Source organism: Gossypium arboreum, chromosome 6 (genome assembly GCF_025698485.1).
Source record: "Gossypium arboreum isolate Shixiya-1 chromosome 6, ASM2569848v2, whole genome shotgun sequence".
NCBI lineage: Eukaryota > Viridiplantae > Streptophyta > Magnoliopsida > Malvales > Malvaceae > Gossypium > Gossypium arboreum.
In genome coordinates this window covers 6051708-6075330 of record NC_069075.1, presented here as the reverse complement: position 1 = coordinate 6075330, position 23623 = coordinate 6051708, and the positions used below count along the sequence as shown (strand labels likewise).

At 33.1% G+C, this 23623-nt stretch overlaps 1 protein-coding gene and 2 long non-coding RNA genes across 3 annotated transcripts; all 3 read right to left on the bottom strand.

The window, feature by feature from the left end:
• Positions 1 to 3852: 3852 nt before the first annotated feature.
• Positions 3853 to 8359, bottom strand: LOC128294132 (uncharacterized). The gene is made up of 2 exons (XM_053030099.1): positions 8073 to 8359; positions 3853 to 4207 (listed from the first exon to the last, which is right to left on the bottom strand). The coding sequence occupies exons 1-2, from the start codon at positions 8336 to 8338 to the stop codon at positions 3853 to 3855; spliced, it is 621 nt and encodes a 206-aa protein (XP_052886059.1). The 5' UTR covers positions 8339 to 8359.
• A 1976-nt stretch (positions 8360 to 10335) lies between these two features.
• On the bottom strand, positions 10336 to 11195 carry LOC128294140 (uncharacterized). The gene is made up of 2 exons (XR_008284405.1): positions 11117 to 11195; positions 10336 to 10467 (listed from the first exon to the last, which is right to left on the bottom strand). It is a non-coding gene; the product is annotated as an uncharacterized LOC128294140 (long non-coding RNA).
• A 173-nt stretch (positions 11196 to 11368) lies between these two features.
• Positions 11369 to 13204, bottom strand: LOC128294130 (uncharacterized). The gene is made up of 3 exons (XR_008284396.1): positions 13087 to 13204; positions 12302 to 12973; positions 11369 to 11387 (listed from the first exon to the last, which is right to left on the bottom strand). It is a non-coding gene; the product is annotated as an uncharacterized LOC128294130 (long non-coding RNA).
• Positions 13205 to 23623: the final 10419 nt, after the last annotated feature.

Sequence of the window (23623 nt, the reverse complement as noted above, 5' to 3'; positions counted from 1 at the left end):
CTACATTCCGTGATCAATAGTCTATCATTTTAGAGAATACTCGTGACAAGATAATTAATCACTGTTGTGACGCTCATGATGGATATATATTAATTTTTTAAATAATTTGAACAAAATATGAAAATTTCTATTTTTTTAAATAATTAGTTTTTCAAAAACATAAAGACTACATTCTATTACTTTTCTTATTAATCTGAATAATGATTTTAAGTATGGTTAATATTGGATTAATAAATATGGTTTTGAATGTTTTATAAAACTTATAAAGTAGTCAGCTATTTTCTTAGAAATTTCGAAATGAATTTTAGACTATTTCAAAACTTTAATAATTAAATTATAATTATAAATATTTTTATTTAGATTTATTTATATAAATATTTTTGAGTTTTTTTTTTATAATAGATGAGAGATTTGACCATTACTCTTGGAGGCTTGTCTTTAGAAGAAACCTTCGATTGGGAAGAGATGCTTAATGATCTTAGATACACCATCTCTATTCACGAGCTGGTCTCTTAGTGAGCCGATAAAATCATTTGGCAGCTTGATGACTAAAGCAATTTTGCAAGGAATCATCTTGGTGGTCAAATCTAAGTTGTTGCATAGACATTTCTCACTATTGCGGCAGGGATAAGGACTCATTTTGGACTGCCTCGGATGTTAGTTGGGTAAAATATAACCCGGTCTCATTTTGCAGTGGCTACCTTGCAAGACTCATCTGAAGCAGCTTCTCCGCTTGATCTGGGAACAAAGTTATAAACAGATATGCGGCTGCGCCATTTCATGAGGTTAGATTAAAAGAGAAAAAGGATTTCAACGGAAGTTTTTTATGGCTATTGAATCACTTACAACTGTGTGCAGTTCCAAGCACGGCTGAATTCATGCCCTGAATTGTGACCAAACCAGCATTGCCAGCATCTTGCAACTTAGTTGTACCTACAGAATCAAATGTACCTCCAAAAATAAGAACTATTTCATGCTTTGCTCCTTGCATACATCACAACCACGGTCATTACAACAGCAAGCAGTTGATGTTTAACCTGGTTTTACAGTTTGAAGCCCTGATGTTCTACATGCTATATTCTGAAAACCAGCTTGCTCCAATTTATTGGCAGCACAAGTCGATCTTTTTATCAAGCATGTGGGACACCCATGTCCGATGCATACTCAACAGAGTAAAACAGACTGAACCCATAAAACCACTCTAAGTTGCAATATTAAGTGAGCATAATCCATGAAGCTAATTGTACAAATGCAAAGTAAACAGAGAAGGAACCCGACCTCCAAAATTGCACAAGAAAAATCAGGATAAAATGAGTGAACCATTTGTCGATCGACTTTTCCATCATGCTAATAATTTATGCCGTATGCTGGTTTCTATAATAAAGGGTTGTATTCATGTAGGTTGTATTAATGAAGTAATAATCCACATGTAGATCAAGTTACAAACCTTCATCTGATGACCATGAAATTCTGATTCATTCAACAGTAGAGCATTTTGAACTGCATCAACTTCAACATATTCAACATAGGCAAATCCTTTAGGTTGACCAAACTTGTGTGTCAAAATTGTTACTCTGATCACAAGATTGGAATTGCTGGTGAACTTCCTCAGGTGTACACGCATAGTCTACCTGATGTTACAAAGACATATAAAGAAATACAGAGTAAGAGAGATATACAAAACATTGAGATCATTTATTAATTGTACACCTAAACAGTCTATAAGTTACCTAAACAAGCCAAACAAAGCATATGTCATCTTGTTCAAATTTTCTCTCTTTGTTTTTTGCTTTGTTTTGGCTTGTATTGCTGCCATTGTTCCAACAACATTGAACTCGCCATCTGTAATAACTAAGATTTAATTGTTCATGCACATGCACATGGACAAAACAGAGCATTTTCAGGCCACACAATATACACGAGCATAAAACCAAATTGGGTTGAAGGGATCAAACTGGTAGAACTACTCCTACATCCTTTGCCCAAACTAAAAAGCATGATCCTAATTTTATTTGAATAAAGAAGGATATCAAAAAATTATAGAGAACAAGATCTCAAAACATCCTGACAAAGAAAATTCCAAGCACCAGCAGGAGGGGAAACAACAATTTGCAGCTCGAAACCCATGTTAAACCCTTATTTTGCCAGCCACTTGATTGGCAGTCCGTGGGGTGGGAGATGGACAATGCAAATATCCCAACCATGTCCGCACAGTTGTAGTATATTTCTAACCAATGCCAAGTTATCAGAAGGAGCCTGGCCATCATTCAACAGCTGGACAGCTTGGGAACTGTCACATTCCACCACTACCTTCTTGAATCCCTTCTCCCAAGCAATGGAGAGACCATGAAAAATGCCCCACAGCTTCCAGCACATTACCAACGTAAATAGATCTGGAATGGACTTCCTCCTTTTCAGCTTGAGTTAAAGCAGCCATAATTCAAACACACACAATAATCCATAATTCAAAGAAATAAATAGTAAATGTTTAATTTAATTTTCAAAATTAGAGAAGAAATTGTGTTTCTCAATTTAAAACGGAAATGAATCCAGAAATTGTTCAAAAATATACCTAATTTAAATATCAAATCGTTAAAAAACTGAGAAAAACCTTGTTTCATCTCCTAATTTAAGGCTCTGTTTGTTTGCAGGTAAAATGTTTTCCGGAAAATGATTTCTGGAAAATGATTTCCTGGAAAATGATTTCTGGAAAATGATTTACTTTTCTGGTGTTTGGATGAATCTGTGTAACATATTTTCTGTTGTTTGGCAGATTTCTTGTGAAAATATTTTCCGGAAAAACTGTTTTTACATATATTAATAAATTTATATTTTAAATTGTTTTTACATATATTGCAATGATTTATTTATAAATAAATTAGCTAAATTAAATATATAATAATACTCAATTATTAATAATTTATTATCATTATTTTTGGTTAAATTTCTACAGCTTTATTTGTAAAATAATATGAAGTGAAACAAATATTTTCGTCCATTTTATATTTTTAAGAGGTATAATGATAATTATTTCCATTAATAATGATCAAATAAAACTATAAATAAATTGAATATAATTTATCTATATCAAATTAAATTTAATTACAACCAAAAGATTTATAAGCTAGAATATTAATCGAGAGTAAATTGAGATCAGCCAGAGTTAAATAATTATAAATTAGCTTCCAAACCACAATTAATAGTAGAAATTATAATATTATCCAAATGCATAATTAGTAGTACACCACATAATAACAACATTGTCCAAGTGCATATCTATAATATTACACCACATTAAAAGTATCAATATCTTCAACCTTGCGAAAATTTTTGAAGCCAAATTTTTCTATGCTTCTTACTTTTAACTAAAAAAGCTTTGGCCTCGGATTCATGACTCACTAGATAGTCAAACACAGAACACAGGAAGTCATCATCAAATCCTTCCTCCTCCATCGACATCAATTCTTCGTAAAGTCGTGGTGTCTTATCCGATAAATTGTTCCAAAGCATTAGCAATTTTGCCAAGTTGTTCACCCATAAATTTAATTTGTTCATCAACGTCACTTTCTTGAGTATTTTTTCTTTTACGTTTAGATGTGCCAGATGAAGATACTTTTGTTCTTACCTCTTCAACCTCTTCATTTTCGCAATCTACGAGCACTTGAATCTTGATTATCATCATCCAAAGCTATATCAAGAAATGTTCGGCAAAACTCCCATTGCCATATCTTTGCCAACAACCAAAGCCATTTCATCATAATGATCAATGCTTTTATTCAAAATGGTTCATACTTCTTGTGTGCTGTTGGATAAACACAATTAGAATAACAAGTAAAAACAATTGAAATATACTTAATATATATATACATATATTACCATCACTGTTGCATCATATGTCGCTCTATCACATGTGATCATTTTCAAGTTATCATCCCATCCAAAACCACTTTCACCCCGAATTGTGCATATAATCTGCCACTGGTTTTTTACAGTCCTCAAATGATTTTCCACATGCTTCGCATCGCAATGGACTTGAAATCTTTCAGAAATAGCTTTGGCAACTCGATTAATAGAAACTGCTTTGAAAGAATTAGAAGGCTTATTTCCTTTCTGAGCCTCCTCTGCTAGAATTTCAAGAAAAAGATGTTCCATCGGTTTTGTCCACCTGAATTGCTTGGAGGTCCCTTCTTTGTTGCCCTTACCCATTCTACATTAAGAATTTTCATTGTCAATCATTTCAATATCATTATCCAACTAAATAAATTCAATATCTAACATAATAAATTCAACAAGCTTAAAACATAATAAATTCAATATCTAACAAATTCAAGACATAATAATTTCAAAATCCAACAAACTAAAATTTCAATATCATTATCCAACCAACATTAACAAAAAAAATAATTTTAATACTAAAACATACATAACATAGAAAAAATAACCCCAAAACCCTAAAACTACCTAATATTTCTAGTCATATAATCAACCCACATAGTTTGTGCAATTTCGTCTCTTTTAGCGACCATTCTCTTGCTTCTTCTCTTTCTTCTCGCTCCCTAAGAGTTGGTATTATCAAATCGAGTCGCTCCTCAAATAATCCTTGATTAAGTAAATCACTAGGATCAACTCCCATTATATGATTATGAATAATACAACAAGCCAAAACTATATCTACTTGAGTTTGAAAATTCCAAAATGGTTCAAGATCTAATACACGAAACCGCTTTCTTCAAAATCCCAAAAACACGTTCAATGGTGATTCGCAATGATGAATGACGAAGATTAAAGAGTTCCTTTGCATTTTCAGGCCCCTGATCACTAAACTCTTTTAAATGATATCGGACACCACGATAGGGGGTAATATATCCATTTCGGATGCCGTATCCAAGATCGACAAGATAATATTTACCTACAATTTTACAAAATATAATATTACTAATAAATTATGAGCTTACTAGAACTAGTTGGTATTTAATGTTAATTCTTACCTTCGAATTCTTAATCCTCTTGGGCGTGAAAGTGCATCACTTAAAATACGAGAATCATGTGCACTACCTTCCCAACCAGCTAGAACATAAGAAAATTTCAAATCAAAAGTAATGGCAGCCAAAACATTTTGTGTCGTCCCCCTTTACTGCCTTTAAATCTTCCTTGAATACTAAGTGGAACAGATGCACGAACATGAGTTCCATCTAATGCTCCAATACAATCTTTAAAATAAGGATAAAACCTTGGATTGTTTCTAATTTCACTAGGAGTTGACTCATCGTAATTTAATAACTAGCTTATACAACTTTAAAACACTCTCAATACAACCTCAAGTAACGGTGAACTGTCTCAATTGATCTATAATATCTAGATCCTATCACTCGAAACCTTACATTATGACCAATTATATGTAAAAATATAACTACTTGCTCCTAATATTCACCGATTTAGTTGATTGTAACAAATTATTTCTACTAAGAATATCACACAAATTAAAAATGAAATTGGTCTCATCCTTATCACATCAATACAATGTTGGTCACCACTATATAAAATACTATTAATATAATTTTCTCTTTCATAATCTCGATTCACACGAGGGTGAGAAGTAATTTCCTTCCTAGTTTTTAATATTTTAATCCAGAGAACCCCAAAAGCTAAAACTGAAGCCACGGCTGCAACAATTGCATTTTGATCTCGATTACGATCCATCTACACAAAATAATACCACACAAACATTTGATTACTACAAAAAAATACGTAAACTTTTCATAAGATCACATATATTACTAAAGATCAATATAATGGGACAATTATAAGCTACCAATAGTTTTAGAGCAAATTAGGTCCAATTATATTCAAAGCTAAATTATATAATCAGTATTAATACCAATTTAATCAATCCATCAGTTTTAGAGCAAATGTTTAAAGCTTCTTAATCAAGGCATAAGTTTGAACTTTACCAATCCTAAATAGCTAATTCTTTTAAGACAAACTTTAAATCAAATCGAAACATAAACTTCAAATGTCTTTCGTAAAAGGCTCATCTACATGAGCAACCAACTTTAAAAAAATCTTCAAAGAATCATCAATCAGTAGTATTGGTGCTATCATTATATTTATACAAAATATCCTCAAAACCAATTAACCAAAGAATGTCCATCAAGTGCAGCAAGCCAATTCTTGAGCTTTTATTATCCTCACTATTGTACTAGTTTTTAGTTAATAAACCGGTGAAGCAAAATGCAAAATGCCCATTGCTAAACCTTACGGTTGATTTAATGGTTTTGATATTTGAAATGAAAAGACAATACAATATTGACTTTATTTTAGGAACATGACTTTAACAATATCCAAGTAATACATTAACTATAACTTTAACATCCAAAGTACCTATAGATAATACATTAAGCAACTAATTATAAGGTCCTTGTAGTTAAGACATGTCTAATATCATCATGTGCATGCTGTAATAATATTATTAGCTTGCTGATCTTAGATTTACTATTCACCGATATAAAATTATTACTACTTACTGATCGATTTGGCTTTGTAGTTGATCTCCATTGATATCAAAATCTATGACTAGTTCTGCCTCTTCCTTTCTTTGATTGAATGTTTCATTTTCATGCAATAAATGATTGAGACAATCTAATAAATAACAAGAGATGAGCTTTAAATTAATAAATTTGCTGTTTTTGGAGAGAGGAAAATATAAATGTTAAATATCTTCTATCTCATTGTTTAATTATCCCAACTCCCAAAAGCCAACAACTCTAAGACATCACAATTCTTTTAATTTTTGAGGTGACATGTTGTAAATAACTCTGTACATTCAATTGTAAGAGCGCTATATCGTAGTTATGATGCAATGGTAAGAGCACTCTTTCTTTAATTCTAGAAAACCTACATTTTCAATTTAAGAGACAAATTTCTTGTTGCGACCTAGGTCACCGAGGTAAACATAGACCATATTATTTTGAGCTCTCTGTAGCGATAAACTCACGAGCTTCAGTGAATAAAAGCAAATATTAAAGAAAAGGAGAAAAGGCTAGTGGTAGACTACTAAGCGAGGAGCATGCAAGAATTCAGGATAGATTTATCTTACATATTAGATCTCTCTAAGATATACTAGCATAGTAACATCTATATGGAAAAAAGAGTGAATTCATCTCCGACCATCAGTATCAAGAGAGTAAGAAATTCAAGACATCAAATAAGGAAGATTTTTCAAAGCAGTGGAGACATATAAATTAAAGTGCAACTCTAAAGAACATGACTTAACTAGTATGTTGTTTTGACATAATTTCTCACTATAACATTCTTTACTCATCTAATTGATTCCTTTCATATAAACATTTAGATTCCATTTGGTTGATACTACTACTATATGAAACGGAAACTACTATAAAGCAAAAGCAAAAGGTAAAATGCAGTATTATAGTTGATTTATAAATGGATAAATGATTAAAATGTAGGATCAGTTAACTAAATCAGTTAAATTCTTCAGATTTAAGAGACAAATGGAAACCTACATTTTCAAATGCATTTTCAACCAATCTCATTGCTTCAAAAACCCATTTTTTTTTCAAAGGCAGAGCTTTAAAAACAAACAGTTGAAAGAAAGAAAATCCACCATTGGTGGTGTTACCTTCGGGTTGGCAGTCAAGAAGCAACAATGGTGATTGGTGAACGATGATGGGTCAGTGGTGACCGGAGTTGTTAACGATGATGGTGGTGGTCGGTGGGTGTTGGGTGGAGAAGGATTTAGAGGTGTTAATCGGAAAAGAGAAAGAAACGGAAAAAGAGGATTTATCCTTGAAAGCATGAAAGAATAATGCAATCCCTTAGCTGAGCAACAATTTAGTACTAACGTTGTTACCTCTTGAGTGGATTAAAATCAGTGTAAATTTTCATTAAAACATGCTAATAATTTCTCTCTGCTCCTAAATCGATAAGATCTAGAAAATTTCTAGGAATGGGTTGAAAATCAATTGATTTTCCACAAATATTTTCGTTAAGAAATAGTTGAATCAAACAGTAAGCATATAATAAGAAGCAGGAGGAATGAAGATGTTAAATACCTTGACGAAGAAGAAGCAAGAAGATGAAGAACGGCACAAAGGGGGAATGAAAAAAGCAGCCCTAAGAAGAGAAGATATGGAAAAGCTAAGGAAAAAAATGAAATATTTATTAAAGAATAAGACATAAGAACTAGGAGGAGAAAGTACCTGGACAGATGAAGAAGAAGGAATATGCAGGACGTATGAAGAGCGACCAAGGGGGAGCTTTTGGAAAATGTCTTACGGAAAAAAAATCTGTAAGTCATTTTCCCCCAAAAGCATCCCATTTTACCCGTGTTTCTGAAAATGTTTTACCGTGTAAAATATTTTAAAGCAACCAAACAACGTAAAATGAGAAAAATATTTTCCGGAAAATCAAATACAGGCAAACAAACGCACCCTAAATATCAAATTTTATAATATTAATGTTTTGGATAAATTTAACACTTAATAAAAAAACATTAATGTGGTAAAGGGTTTGATTCTCCTTTACACTACATTCCGTGATCAATTGTTTATCATTTTAGAGAACACTTGTTATTACAGGATTAATTATTGTTATGTCACTCACGGTAAATATCTTAATTTCTTTAATTTTTAATAAATTTTAAAATAATTAGTTTTCAAAACTAATTTGAAGTATGTTTAATATTGGATTAATAAATATAGTTTTGAATGTTTTATAAAACTTATACTTGGAAATTTTGAAATGAATTTTGGACTATTTCAAATTTAAATATTTTAAATAATTATATGTTTATTTTTATTTACTATTTTTCAAGTTCATGCATGGTTAGGATTCGTGATAAGATTGAATTAAATTTTTTAATATATATTATTTAATCAAACCAAACGAGTTGGTTGAATTGACGAAATCAAGAGTTGGTGGTTTGTTCGGTTGGATCATTAGTCCAATTTTACAAACTTTGATGCCATCTATTCTTTGCATTATAACATCTATCTCGCCCTCACTTGAATTAAAATTTTTAATAATAAACTTAATATTTTTTATTTAGATTTATTTATAAAAATATATTTTGAATTTTTTAAATAGTCAAATGAATTAAATCTCTCAAAATTTTCATATAAGAATATTTTTTTATAAAATGCTCAAATAAAAGTTATTAAATTTTATTTTTTATATTTTTAAGTATTATTTTATTTAATTATCATTTACTCTTTCAACATTTATTGGACAATCAAAATTTAATCTTAATTTGACTATTTAATTTTTAAAAATATTTTATGTATTAACTGCCAACAATTTTTTAAGAATAATAGAGCAAATGCGAAAATTATATATAATAATAGAAATAGAAAATGAGTGAATGGACCCATTTCTATGCTATATATATTATCCAGGGCTGCTCTTCTCAATGTTTTTGGCAAAAGTCGCTTGTCCACAGAGGTTGATGATGATGATGATGATGATGGAGGAAATATAATTTCCAATTTTAACTGTAGTAGAGTTTTGAAAAATTAAAAAAAGAAATGTCATGTCAGTAAATCATAGGAAGAAAACGAAAAATTTAGCGGCAATGATTATTTTACACAATTATTTTAATTAGAGTAATTAAAATGAGAAAAAAATTCAGAGTGACCAAAATAGGTTAGATCTTTTTTAAAAGTAACTCTATTTTATGTTGTGTGGATTTTTATTAATTGATTCGTGACTGTACAAGTCCAATTTAGCCCTACCCTAACCCAAACAAAAATAAACCCAATTTTAACCCAATGTCCAATACAAACCAAGCCCAAAACAAAAAAAACCCTAGCCCACAACTTAAACTTTTCTCAACTAAATCCTAATCCCACTTGCTATGTAACACCCCAAACCTGGCCCAAACGTTATGGCCGGATCCGACATGCCACATCGAAGCGTTCAAAACATTTTATATTGTTGATCCAGAAAAACCTACTTAGTGTTTTAAAAGATAATTTCATTATAGGTTAAAGTGAATGGAAGCTGGGCACCAGGTAGGTATCCATAACAGAGGAGGTGAGCCATGAAGGCTGCTTAAGTACCAAGCTCTTCGATTGGATCCAATCCTAGACATGTCCACATCCATTGCCACACTTGGTTATAACAAGTTGAAATTTCTTTGAGTGGTTATCTTTGGTAAATCGAGTATTCGTGACGTCGTGTTATTTTAAAAAAAAAACAAGTATCATTTTGAAATCACGCCCTAAGTCTAGCCCATTTGAATTATTATCCATCAATTTAAAGTTGTTTAAAATAATATAATCCCAGAAAATCAAAGAAGAAAATAAAGTTAAAATGGCCTTATTACAACCCAAAAATTAAATAGTAATTAAAAATAACTTAAGAAAACCAGTCTCTTTTTCAAACCCAAAAGTATTCACCATGGCCACTCTAAATCCCCTCCGGCTCCAAGTCACCCACATCAAGGCTCACCTACAAGGTTAAAGAAGGGGTGAGTTTGGGGAAACTCAGTGTGTAAGGAAAACCCATTCAAAGCCCAAGTTAGCTCAAGCCCATTGGGCCTAAGCCCATTCAGGTAACAGTGATCTTGGGCTAGAGCCCTTTCAGATTACAATAAAGCGGGCCTTAGCCCTTATTCAGATAACAAGATGGCCCATAGGCCCATTTCAAAATACATGCAACATCAATAAACATATGCAAGCCCATTTGGGAGACTACTCAACCCACCAACCACTACACTCCACCCAGTACAAAGAATACACTCCATGTAGGGAATAGCTCAACCCACCCAAATTTAACACTCCACATTCAGCCTTGCTTTGCTCGCTTATCAATAATTGAGGCAAAGCCTCCAAGACGTGAACAAGCCACTTTCAAGACTTCCTCCGTCAATATCGCAGTCCCATGCATCGATAATAACAACATGGCATGCAGAAAATAACAACATCAAACATGCATTTAGGTCAATTTAACCTTGGGGTATTTGGTAATTTACCTACTAGGGGTAAAACTGTAAATTTTCCACTTTTAAAGGTATTTCAGTAATTTATCTATTTTAGGGTTTTTCATGCATATTCCTACCTTTCACGTACTAACAGAATCACGTACCGAGGGTTCTTACCGAATTGGGCCCGTTGGCCCATCATTCCAATTTTGGCCCATTAAGCCCAAAAATATCGAGGGCACAGAAATCATGCACTTTGCCGTCCAAATTTTGCAGCTTACCAAAAAAATTAATCGATTTACCTCACGAGCATTCGACACTCGCAAATCTACAAAATACCGCCGACATTTCGCTTTTCGACTTTTGCCGATCCCGACTAAGAAAGAGGGTGTTAGTTACATACATTTGCTTATGACGATATGTTGATTTAGATCCACACACGAACTGCCTACAATTGGATTACTAACACATTAATCTAACTATTCAAATACGAACTACGTATTAACCCCTTACAATATTCAGCCAACCACACCTACAGATCATAGTAAGCTTATAAGAAAACAATAAGCAACTCATTAACAAATTTTTGTCAATGTTTACCACATAATCATAATTTCACTGCAAGCTGTCTTCCTGAGCAATAGTCACTAAATTATTTATAACTGGAGCTACGAAACTCCAAATCAAGTGCCATTAATTTTCCCTGAAAATAGACTCATATATCTTCTATCCATAAAATTTTCAGAATTTTTGGTATGGCCAATCAATACCAGATTTTTCTTAAAGTTTCCCATGTTTCACTGTTTGACTAATCTGACCACTCTTCATTACGAATCAAATTTCTCATTGTACAGAATTCAAAATATGTTCTTGTTTATTCCATTTGAAACTAGACTCATTAAGCTTTAATTACATAATTTATCTAGCTTCTAATTCATCTCCCACAATTTATGGTGATTTTCCAAAGTCACGTTACTGCTGCTGTCCCAAGCAGATTTATTACCAAATCACTCTTTCACACATACCTTGCATGCATGTTATTTAAACATGTATATCACCAATCAATCATCACATATCTATGATTTTACTTAAGTATAATCTCCATTTCATCATTTTAAAGCACAACATGTTAGCCGATTTTTCCTTTAGCATCTAAGGCACATGCATGCTCATTTGTTTGGCTCAACTTCACCTATCTTCCATTTTTCATCAAAAGAACATGAAACAACAACCATTTCCTTCATTTTAATTCATGACTAAATGCTCACAACACAACTAAAACCAAAATATGCTTCAAGAGTTAAGGTAGAATCAAGAAGAACTCATGAACATCAAGATAGAAGCAAACCGCCATGAACTTACCTTCAATTTTCTTCCCCAAGTGACCGAACATTCAAGAGCTTTCTCCTCTCCTTTCTCTTCTCTAACTTTAGGCTATGATGAACAAAGATGGACAAAACTTTGTTCTTTTCACCCCTTTTTCTTTTAATAAAATTTCATATTTCATCCATTTAATTCTTTAATACAAAAGACATGAAATTCCAATCATGGAACATTTACCTAACCCATTATCATGAAACATTTACCTAACCCATTATCATGGAACATTTACCTAACCCATTATCAATTTGTATCAATTTGTACCATATGGATATCAAGTGCACATTTTGTCTACAACAACATGATGGTTGGCCACTTCATGTAAAATAGGAGGTTTGTCATGCAAATCCTCCTATTTTGCACTCCTATTTATTTGGCCACTTCAATTTAGCCTAAGGCATTTTCAAACATTTTCACATAGGTCCTATTTCATAATTTCATCCCCTTTTTCTTATGGAAAAAAAATTAACTAAAATTGTCGGGCTCTATCTTAAGCTTGGGCCTTCTAGAGGCCCACTAACATAATTAAACCTATGCTAACATTCACAGAATTCCCGAAAGTTGGGGTGCTACATGCTAGCCGCCTCTAGCCCCTAGCCCTGGCACCACTGCTGACGTCACATCAACCACCTGCTCCTCCACTTGCTCCACCATCTGCAAGATTTAATATTTAATCCATTAGAAAAATAAAACAACCACAAAAACCATATATAATAATAGAAACAGACAATGACTTTTGGAGTTAAAATGGAAAAAAAAAATCTAACCCTTGATGGTGTTGTTGCTGATGCTTCAAGAGCCAGCCTAGAGGAGCTAGCTGGTGCAGCCTGCAAGATTCAAATATCAGAAACAATTAACTTATAACCATAATGGAATCTTGACACCAAAGAAATAAAGAGAGATAAACGAGAACATATAGTTCGAAAAACATGCGGGGAAAAGAAATATCAGAGTTTTAACTAACTGTCATGCTTTAAATTAATAGATAAGCTAAACAATCTCAAACTTACAGTATAAAAGAAAGAAATAATTAATAATTACAAACACAAAAATAAACGATTAAGGAAAACTCTACTGGAACTTTTAAATAAAAGAAAAATAAGCTGCTAATTTGAGATTCCTCCGATGCCATTTCGAGCCCTAGTTTTCTCTGCTACCTGAGAGAAAAAGAAAGGGGGAATGAACTTACAACGATTCAATATGAGACTAATCTTAAATCATTATATATAATTATTCAAACAATAAAATATTCAATTTATAGCATAATAGCATATTATGCATTATGCAATGATCATTCAATAAATTAATGCATGTAACATTATATTCATGGGCAGACTGACGTACGGGTAGTGGTGCTAGAGGTCACTGGTGTAGCTGTGGAGGTGGTGAACGACACTGAGCACTAGGGGTTTTCTTTTTTAAGAAATAAGAACTAATAGGGAAGGAAAGAAGGAAATTAGGGATTGGGAACGGGAACGGGAAGGGGAAAGGGAAAGGGAAAGGGAATGACTTAATGAGGGATTGGGTCTAGGAGGGAATACAGTAGAAAAATTTAGGTAATAAAATTAGGTTGGGTCTAGACTGAAAAACTTTGTCTGAAACCCGATCCGTTTTTTCAAACGAGTCTTATTCTTAAGTCCAAACTTATTTTTAGGGTTTATATTTTTGCTCAAATCCTCCTATATTTTGGGCAAGCCTTCAGATCGGGCCGGGTGACCCAACCCATGGACAAGTTTAATTGGTATGATATACTTAAACTACTAATTATAATTTTATATTAAAAAATTATCTATTTTAGTAAGCTCTAAAGCAACGTGGCGAAACAATAAATCGGGTCCTTTAAAAAGAATTATAAAATATAATACAATAAAATAAAATCATATACTAGTAATTTCATTAAAACAATACATTTTATAACATTAAGCAAATAATATATTTTTCTAACAATTTTTTTGAAAAAAAGCATTTTTCATTTAAGTTTTGAAAAATGTATTTAAGTCTTGAAGAATAAGGGCTGCTTCCTTTTAATTACCAAGAAGTAACCTTCTTTGTGCTTACAAGTAATCAAAGCACAATACTTCAATTTTTTTATTTTTAATTACCAAAAGCAAAGCATCTCATTTACCTCAATTGGTGGGTGAATTGGATATATAAGAATATATAAATAACAATATTCATAGCATGATTAAGTAACTTTAAATCCATAAAGAACCAAAGTAGTTACCTAATTTGCAAGTAAAAGAAAAGAACAGTTAGCAAAATATTGTTCTTGTAGAAATGCTTTACTTTGTTTGAATTTTTTATAACATACCAACTTTACTTTGTATTTAATTGTCTTTTCATTTAAGAAATTTTTTGAGTGTATGATACGTTTGATGTATTAATTTTTTAAGCTATGATGTAAAAATCTAAGGCTAAAGGATTTTAAAAGTCCCTGAATTTTTCAAAAATAATTAAGTCTTTATACTTTTTTTTTTTTGCATTCGATTGACTTATTGAATCATATTTTAATTTATTAAACCATTCATTAAAGAGTAACAATAACTATTTTTAAGGGTTGTTTTTATCACATGGCACACTAAAATTGTGCTATGAAGAGAAATATTAAAATTATAAAAAATAACTGACTAGATTCATATTTGGATAACAAATAAATAATTATTTATTTTGGACTCGAGTAAACAAATTTGAATTTTGAAGCAGTTATGTAATTTCATATTTAAATATTACAAAAACTATATTTATGTGATGTATTTAAATGAATTTAATATATTTATAATTATGAAAAATGTATTTAACTCTTGAAGAATAAGACATGCTTCTTTTAGTTACCAAAACTAACATTCTTTATGCTTACAATGAAAAATGAATTTAAGTCTAGAAGCAAAGCACAATACTTTAATATTCTTTGTGCTTACAATGAAGCAAAGCACAATACTTTAATTTTTTTAAAAAAACTCATTCTTCTGCATCTCGAATATACCTTACTTCCTACCATTTACTCTAATATGCCTTGTTTTTAATTATTCCATCATATGAAATTAATTCATAATTTTTTTAATTATATCCTTATCGTTAATAAAAAAAATCAACTAACTTCTTTCGTTAATTGTTTTCTTCGTTGAAATCAATTTATAGATCAATTAGATATATAAAATACATAAACAACAATAATATCAAGTAAAATATTCGAGCATAAAAATTTCATGGCATGAATACTGTAGCGACGTAAAAATTTTAGCTTGGTCGCTAATTGTGGCGATTTAGTGAAAACTTGACAAACTGAAATTTGATTTTAAAATAAAGAGGGGAGTCGCCACCGATCCTTTTTTTTAGGTGTGATCGGACACCTAATGAATCATCTTCTTTTGAAAGAAAATTCATTTTTTAAATAAAAAGAAGGCCGAGTTTAGGTCTACGTCAAAAGCCAGAGAAAAATTAGGGTTCGAGAGTCAGTTACGCGCGAGAAAGGTATTAGCACCCTCGCGACGCCCAAAATTGGTATTTACAAAACACGCGTTGTCTTGATTTTCAAAAATACGAGTTCAATATAAGATTTAATCGTGATCCGGTTGAAAAGACGAGAAATTTTAGTTTTTCAGTTTTTTAGAAGGTTATTCCGTCTTTAACACGAGCCGACAAATTCCATCCAACATAGCGATGAAATCTACGGCTTAATGTTAAATCGATACATTGCCTTACTTATTAAAAACAAGAATAAGATTTTTGAAATAATGCAAAGCAAATTAATAAATAAAAATAAATAGAAGACAGATCTAGAAGTATATTGAAGCAAATATAAGTGTGACAATAATATTACAAACAATAAAGATGTATGCGATATTAAAAGTAATACGAGAATTAAACATGAAATGGAAACGGTGAATGTATATACGTAATAATGATATTAAGAATATGTATGTAATATATATATATAAATAGTAATAGTATTAGAAATATACTATATATAATATTTGCAATATATACATGATATATATAAAAGAACGCTATTAAAAGGTATATACATAATATATAAAAATGCATATACAATATAATGTTAAAATATTTACATAATATATACATACATATACATATATATTTAAAAATTACGTAATAATAATAGAATACGTACATACTATACATATATATATAATATAGTTATTACGAAAATACATACAATATATAATATTAAGAATGAAAATACATCATTAATGAGATATATATATACGTGCATTCGATAAAGATGTATGCACAAAACACATGTTAATGTTAATAATGATGATGGGAGTAGTGAAGATATATACATGATATGGTATAAAAATAAAAATATATACATGAAATAGTAAAGAAATATACAATAAATAACATAAAAATATATATAATATATATATAAACATATACAATATATACATATATTAGAGATAATAATATAAAAAGAAAGCTATTAGCACAATACATAAATACGTACATGTAGACACATATATAAATATTAAATGAAAATAAATACTAGTACTACTAATAATAGATATAATAATAATAATAATAATAATAATAATAATAATAATAATAATAATAATAATATACATATAATAGTAGAAAACGAGACATAAAAAAACTAAATATAACATAACAATAATAATAAATGGCAAAACACAATATTAATAATAGGAATAATAATAACAATAAATAATAATAGCAAGAATAATAATAGCAATGATAATAGAAAATAATAATAATAATAATAATAATAATAATAATAATAATAATAATAATAAAGTAATGAAAATAAACATAAAGGACTAAAGTCGAATTAAAAACAAAGTTCGGGGGGAAAATCTGAAATAACAAAGAAGAGAAAATGACCGATTTCAATGCGCATAAATAGTGGGGGGACTAAAAACGAAATAAACCCTTTCAATCAAAACGCACAGCAGCATTGGGGACCAAATTGGAAAGCACAACAAATTGTAAGGCCAGATTAAAAATGAAGAAATGACTCAATTGCAAAATAATAAAAAAGCAGAGGGGTTAAACGCGCAAATAACCCCTCCATCAAAAAACACCCGGATCCTGAGCGATTTTCGGGTCGAGGTTCGGGTCAAGTGATTAAACGACGCCGTTTTGGTCCTTAAGTGTTTGCCCCAAAATGACGCCGTACAAAGGGGCTATAAAAACAAAAAAAATTTGAAAAAAAATCATTTCCTCCGAGTTTCAGAAAAAAAAGAGAGAGAGGGTGTTGTCTTCTCTCTGGGTAAATCCCAGAACTGGCCAAAGGGGTCCAGCCACTCCCACCGTGGCTCCGCTGTACGGTGGCCGAAAATCGCCTCAGGTAAAATTTTTCTTTCTTATTTATTTATTTATTTTGTATTTAATGTATATATTTATGCAGATCGATAGATTTGAAAAAATAAAAGTAAAACAATAAAAGAAAATAACATCACCTTAAGTTTTTGGATTTTTGACTTTTGATTCTCTGGTTCGTGTTATACTCCTGTTCTTATCTTTTGAATCACTGCTTACATATATGTTTTTAATCTATTCTTTGTATTGATGGCAAAAAAAGTCGAAAAGTCCCATTTTCTTTTTCAAGAGATTGGCTTTTATATCCCGCTTGCAATACATTTTTGCTTTCTATTCTGCACTAGTACTGTCTTCTTATTGCTGTTGTTTGCAGGTAGCGGTAAGGGAGATGGGACGGTGGAGCAGGTGAGTCAGAGGGCAGGTGGTTGAATATGGTGGCAGAGGCAAGTGGGGAGCTAGGTTCGGCGCCTGTTAGGTTTAGGGTTTCTGTTTTTTGTTTTGGGTTTGGGTATTAGGTTGGCTTAGGCTTTAGTGGGCCATTCGGGTTTGGGGTAAAATTTTGGGTTTTTGTAATGTAGATGGGTCATGGGGTAATAGTTGTAAATGGGTTAGGGGTATTGGGTAGGTGGGCTTATATTGTAAAAGGGTTTGAAATTGGGCCAAAATTAGCCTGTAACAGCTGCCCATCTTTGCTTGTTGTCGTGTAACGGGAATAGAGCAAAGACATAATGAAAGGCCAATTTTGCCCCGTCTTGCCGAGTCTTGACTTCATTGGTGCTCCTTTTGTTCAGGTAGTCTCTTTCTAGTCCATCGCATCTTGTAGCTTTGGTTCAATCCACTGCATCTTCTGATATATACCTTTAGCTTCAATCTGCTCTTCTATTGCTTCAGTGAGATAAGGCTTGTAGTATTCTCTTCTGCAACTTTAGAAAGGCAAGATCTGATATCCTCGATCAGCTCTACTGCAACTTCAGGGATACAAAATCTGGTGTTTTCAATCAGCTCCCATCTTTATTCTTTACTCGGTATGCGATTTTGAGCTCAACTCATTTCTCGCAATATGAATTGACTCTTTAAAAACGAATATTGAAAACAGAAATTGAAAATAGCTCAGCACATGAGCCAAAGCTTAACTCATCTCTCGCAATATGAGTCGGTTTTTGAAACTTAAAAGCAAATTTTGAAAATACCTCTACATGTGACCCGAGGCTCAACTCACTTCTCGCAATATGAGTTGATTTTTGACAAACAGAAATTTAAAAAACAGAAACTGAAAATACTTCAGCATGTGAGCCGAGGCTCAACTCACCTCTCGCAATATGAGTTAATTTTTTTGAAAAGCAGAAATTGAAAATTCCTCAGCGTGCCCTGAGGCTCAACTCACCTCTCGCAATATGATTTCATTTTTTTGAAACGTAAATTAAAGAACAAAAAATTGAACATACCTTAGCGTGCCCTGAGGCTCAACTCACCTCTCGTAATATGAGTCGATTTTTTTGAAAAACAGAAATTGAAAATGCCTCAGCGTGCCCTGAGGCTCAACTCATTTTTCGCAATATGAGTTGAATTTTGAAAACAGAAATAAAAACATCAAAATACCAAAACCCGTCATCTGGTGGAACTCAGGTGTCTTTTCCTTTGATTTAGTACAGCTATCATCATATCCTCTTGCTCTACTAGAGTACCTATATATGTCATACATGATGTTATCATGATATGCACATGTTTGTCTTAACTGTCTTTATGCCTACATGATTATGCTATGAGCCTTGGGCTTGTTCGTCATATGTCCTTTTCTGTCGTGATTTTTGATGATCTGCGTTCATTGCTTCGACTCTTGACTTTCTCTTTAGGCCTTGGACCCGTCCTCAAGCTTCACGAATAATCTGTGTTTCTCAGATATTACTCTTTTACCCCTGGTTGAACTTTGTCCTTGCGTTGAGGCTCTTGTACTTATCAAATTCTTATCCAGGGACAAAAGGTTAGGTAGGGACAAAAGGATACCTCACATTTATTCATTTCAAATGTAGCAAACAAAGAAATTTAACCAAAGATAGTGAAAAAGTGTCATAAATAGAAAAGGGATCGCATTCAACGGGTACAAATGCTTTAGATATTCAACGCATGAACTCTTCTACGTTCCTCAATCAAGAATCTTTTCGAGCATGGCTTCTTGCGTAAAAGATTTTGAGCTTTTAGAAAAGCTTCAAATACTGTAGTCTCGCTTTTTGACCCACTTTTGAAAACACATTATTCTTTAAGCCCGGGTTTACTTCATTAGAATGCCCTTTCGGGTTTTTATCTTAATCCTTTGTGTTAATCAAGACGCCATTTTCGGGTTTTCACCTTAATCTCTTTTTTTTTAAGATGCCCTTTTCACGTTTTTATCTTGATTTTCTTTTTTCAAGCATAATATTTCTTTACAGTATCTGAGTCCACTAGACTCGGTAACTCCTTCCCATCCATCTCAGTGAGAATCAAAGCTCCGCTCGAGAATGCTTTCTTTACGACGTATGGTTATTCCCAATTTGGTGCCCATTTTCCTCGTAGGTCTTTTTGTATTAGGAGAATCTTTCTCAGCACGAGTTATCATTCGTGGAATTCTCTAGGCCGTACTTTCTTGTAATAGGCTGCGATCATTCTCTTCTGGTACATCTGTCCATGACAGATTGCCTTCAAACGTTTTTCTTCAATAAGGTTTAACTAGTCATATCGAGCTCGAACCCATTCTGCTTCTTCTAGTTTCGATTCCATTAAGAATCGTAGAGAAGGAATCTCAACTTTGATAGGTAGCACAGCTTCCATTCCGTAGTCCAGAGAGAAAGGAGTTGCTCCCGTAGATGTCCGCACAGATGTGCGATATGCATACAAAGTAAATGGTAGCTTTTCGTGCCAGTCTTTATATGTCTCGGTCATTTTCCCAATAATCTTCTTAATATTCTTGTTGGCCGCTTCAATCGCTCCATTCATTTTTGGGCGATAGGGTGATGAGTTATGATGCTTTATTTGAAATTGCTCACACACCTCCTTTATCATCTTGTTGTTCAGATTCATGGCGTTATCTGAAATGATTCTTTCAGGCAAACCATATCGACAAATGATTTCCTTTTTCAAAAACCTACAAACTGCAGTCTTCGTCACATTGGCAAACGAAGCGGCTTCTATCCATTTCGTGAAGTAATCAATAACCACAAAAATGAATCAGTGTCTATTAGAAGCTTTTGGGGAAATTGGTCCTATAACATCCATGCCCCACATAGAAAAATGCCACGGAGAAGTCATGACATGAAGGGGCGAAGGGACTACGTGAATCTTATCGCCATAAATTTGACATTTGTGGCATTTTCTTGCAAAACTAATGCAGTCGCTTTCCATCGTCAACCAGTAGTAACCGAGTCTCATAATCTTCCTGACCATAGTAAAACCATTGGCATGTGTCCCACAAATTCCCTCATGGACATCTTCAAGTATTTTTCTGGCTTCAACAGCATCCACGCATCTCAAGAGCACCTGATCTTTTCCTTTTTTGTACAAGATGTCTCCATCAAGAACGAATCCCGCTGCCATTCTTCTAATTGTTCTTTTATCGTTCTCATTTGCTTGTTCGGGATACTTTTGATTCTTGATATATTCTAAGACATCATGGAACCATGGTCGTCCATCTGGCTCTTTTTCAATGCTGAAACAATGTACAGGGACTTCATATATGCTCATTTGAAGATGCATTATTTCTGTTTTTTTGTTTGCTTTGAACATTGAAGCCAAAGTGGCCAGGGCATCAGCCAATTGGTTTTCTTCTCGTGGGAAGTAATTAAAAGTTATTTCTTTGAATTCTTTAATCAGTCCTGCCACTAGATCACTATATTTGACTAATTTTAAATCCCTCACTTCCCAATCTCCACGGATTTGGTAAATCACTAATGCTGAGTCTCTGTATACCTCTAAAGTTTTGATGTTTCGTTCAATTACTGCACGAAGTCCCACGATACAGGCCTCATATTCTGCTATGTTATTGGTACAGAAGAAATTTAGCTTGGCAGTGAACGAATAATGGTTCCCTTCTGGTGATACTAAGACTGCTCCAATCCCATGCCCCAAGGCATTCGATGCGCCATCAAAGCTCATCTTCCATGATGACTCGTACCCCTTTTCTGCAATGCACATCAAGTCTTCATCTGGGAAATCAAATCTCAATGGCTCGTATTCCTCCGTTGTTCGAGTCACTAAGAAGTCAGCTATTACGCTTCTTTTTATCGACATTTGGCTCACATAGACGATGTCATACTCTGACAGTAAGATCTGCCATCGTGCCATACTTCCTGAGAGTGCAGGTGACTCAATCATGTACTTTATTGGGTCCAGCTTTGAAATCAACCATGTCGTATGATACAACATATATTGCCTAAGTCTCCGAGCTACCCAAACCAAAACGCAACAGTATTTTTCTATAGACGAATACTTTGCCTCATACTCTGTGAACTTTTTGCTGAGACAGTAAATCACATTTTCTCTTTTCCCTGACTCATCATGTTGCCCCAGTACGCAACCCATTGAATTTTTTAACACAGTCAGATATAATATTAATGGCCTTCCTAGAGTTGGCAGTACTAGCACCAGGGGACTAGAAAAATACTGTTTTATCTTGTTAAAAGCTTCTTGGCACTCCTCATTCCATTCTCCCGGATTATGTTTTCAAGGAGTCAAAAAATTGGGTCACACTGGTTGGTCAGTTGAGCAACGAACGGAGCGATGTAGTTTAACATCCCTAAAAATCCTCTGACTTCCTTTTGCGTGCGCGGAGGTCGTAACTCTTGAATGGCTTTTATTTTATCTGGATCAACCTCGATACCTCTTTCACTGACAATGAAGCCTAGTAACTTTCCCGAGGTAACCCCAAACGTACATTTGGCCGGATTAAGCCTTAGCTGAAACTTTCTCAGCCTTCCGAACAACTTCTTGAGGTTCACTACATGCTCTTCTTCCCCTCGAGATTTAGCAATCATATCATCGACGTAGACCTCTATTTCTTTATGCATCATGTCATGGAATAACGTCACCATAGCCCTCTAATATGTTGCCCCAGCATTCTTTAACCCAAATAGCATCACCGTGTAGCAGAATGTTCCCCACATTGTTACGAAGGTAGTTTTGTCCATATCCTCAGGAGCCATCTTGATCTGATTATACCCCGAGAATCCATCCATGAAAGAAAACAATGAATGTTTTGCTGTGTTATCCACCAACGTATCAATGTGTGGTAAGGGAAAATTATCTTTAGGACTTGCTCGATTCAGGTCACGATAATCCACGCACATTCGTACTTTGCCGTCTTTCTTAGGTACCAGGAATATGTTAGCCACCCATTCTGGATATTTGGAGGCTTGTAAGAAGCCCGCATCAAATCGCTTCTTAACTTCCTTTTTTATTTTCAACAACATCTCAGGTCCCACCCGTCTTAGCTTCTGTTGAATGGGTTTGCATTCTTGCTTTAATGGGAGCTTATGAACCACTACATCTTCATCCAATCCTAGCATGTCCTGATATGACCATACGAATACATCTTTGTACTCGCTGAGTAAAGCAATCAAATTATGCCTAGTGCCCCCTGAAATAGAGGTCCCAATCTTCACTTCTTGTTTCCTTTCTTCATTTCCCAAATTTACTCTCTCAACAGATTCTTAATAAGGTAAAATCTGTTTATCCTCTTGTTCCACCATTCTTAGCAAGTCAGGAGACGAGACATAGTCTTCAGCATTTTCTTCGGCTTCGAATTCTCCTAAACAAACAGCCTTCTCAAAATCAATTTCAAGACTCGTAACGGGTTTGTTCATGCCGTTGATATCTGAGCACCTGAAAGTTGAATGGAAAAGGAAACTATAGAGGAGCATCAAAGTATTGGAACCAACAGGTATGATATGAGATATATGCAATGACAGGCTGTGAAAAGAAGGAAAAATTATAAAGTTAATGAGAATGTAAAGACTATGACAAAATGCATCTTCA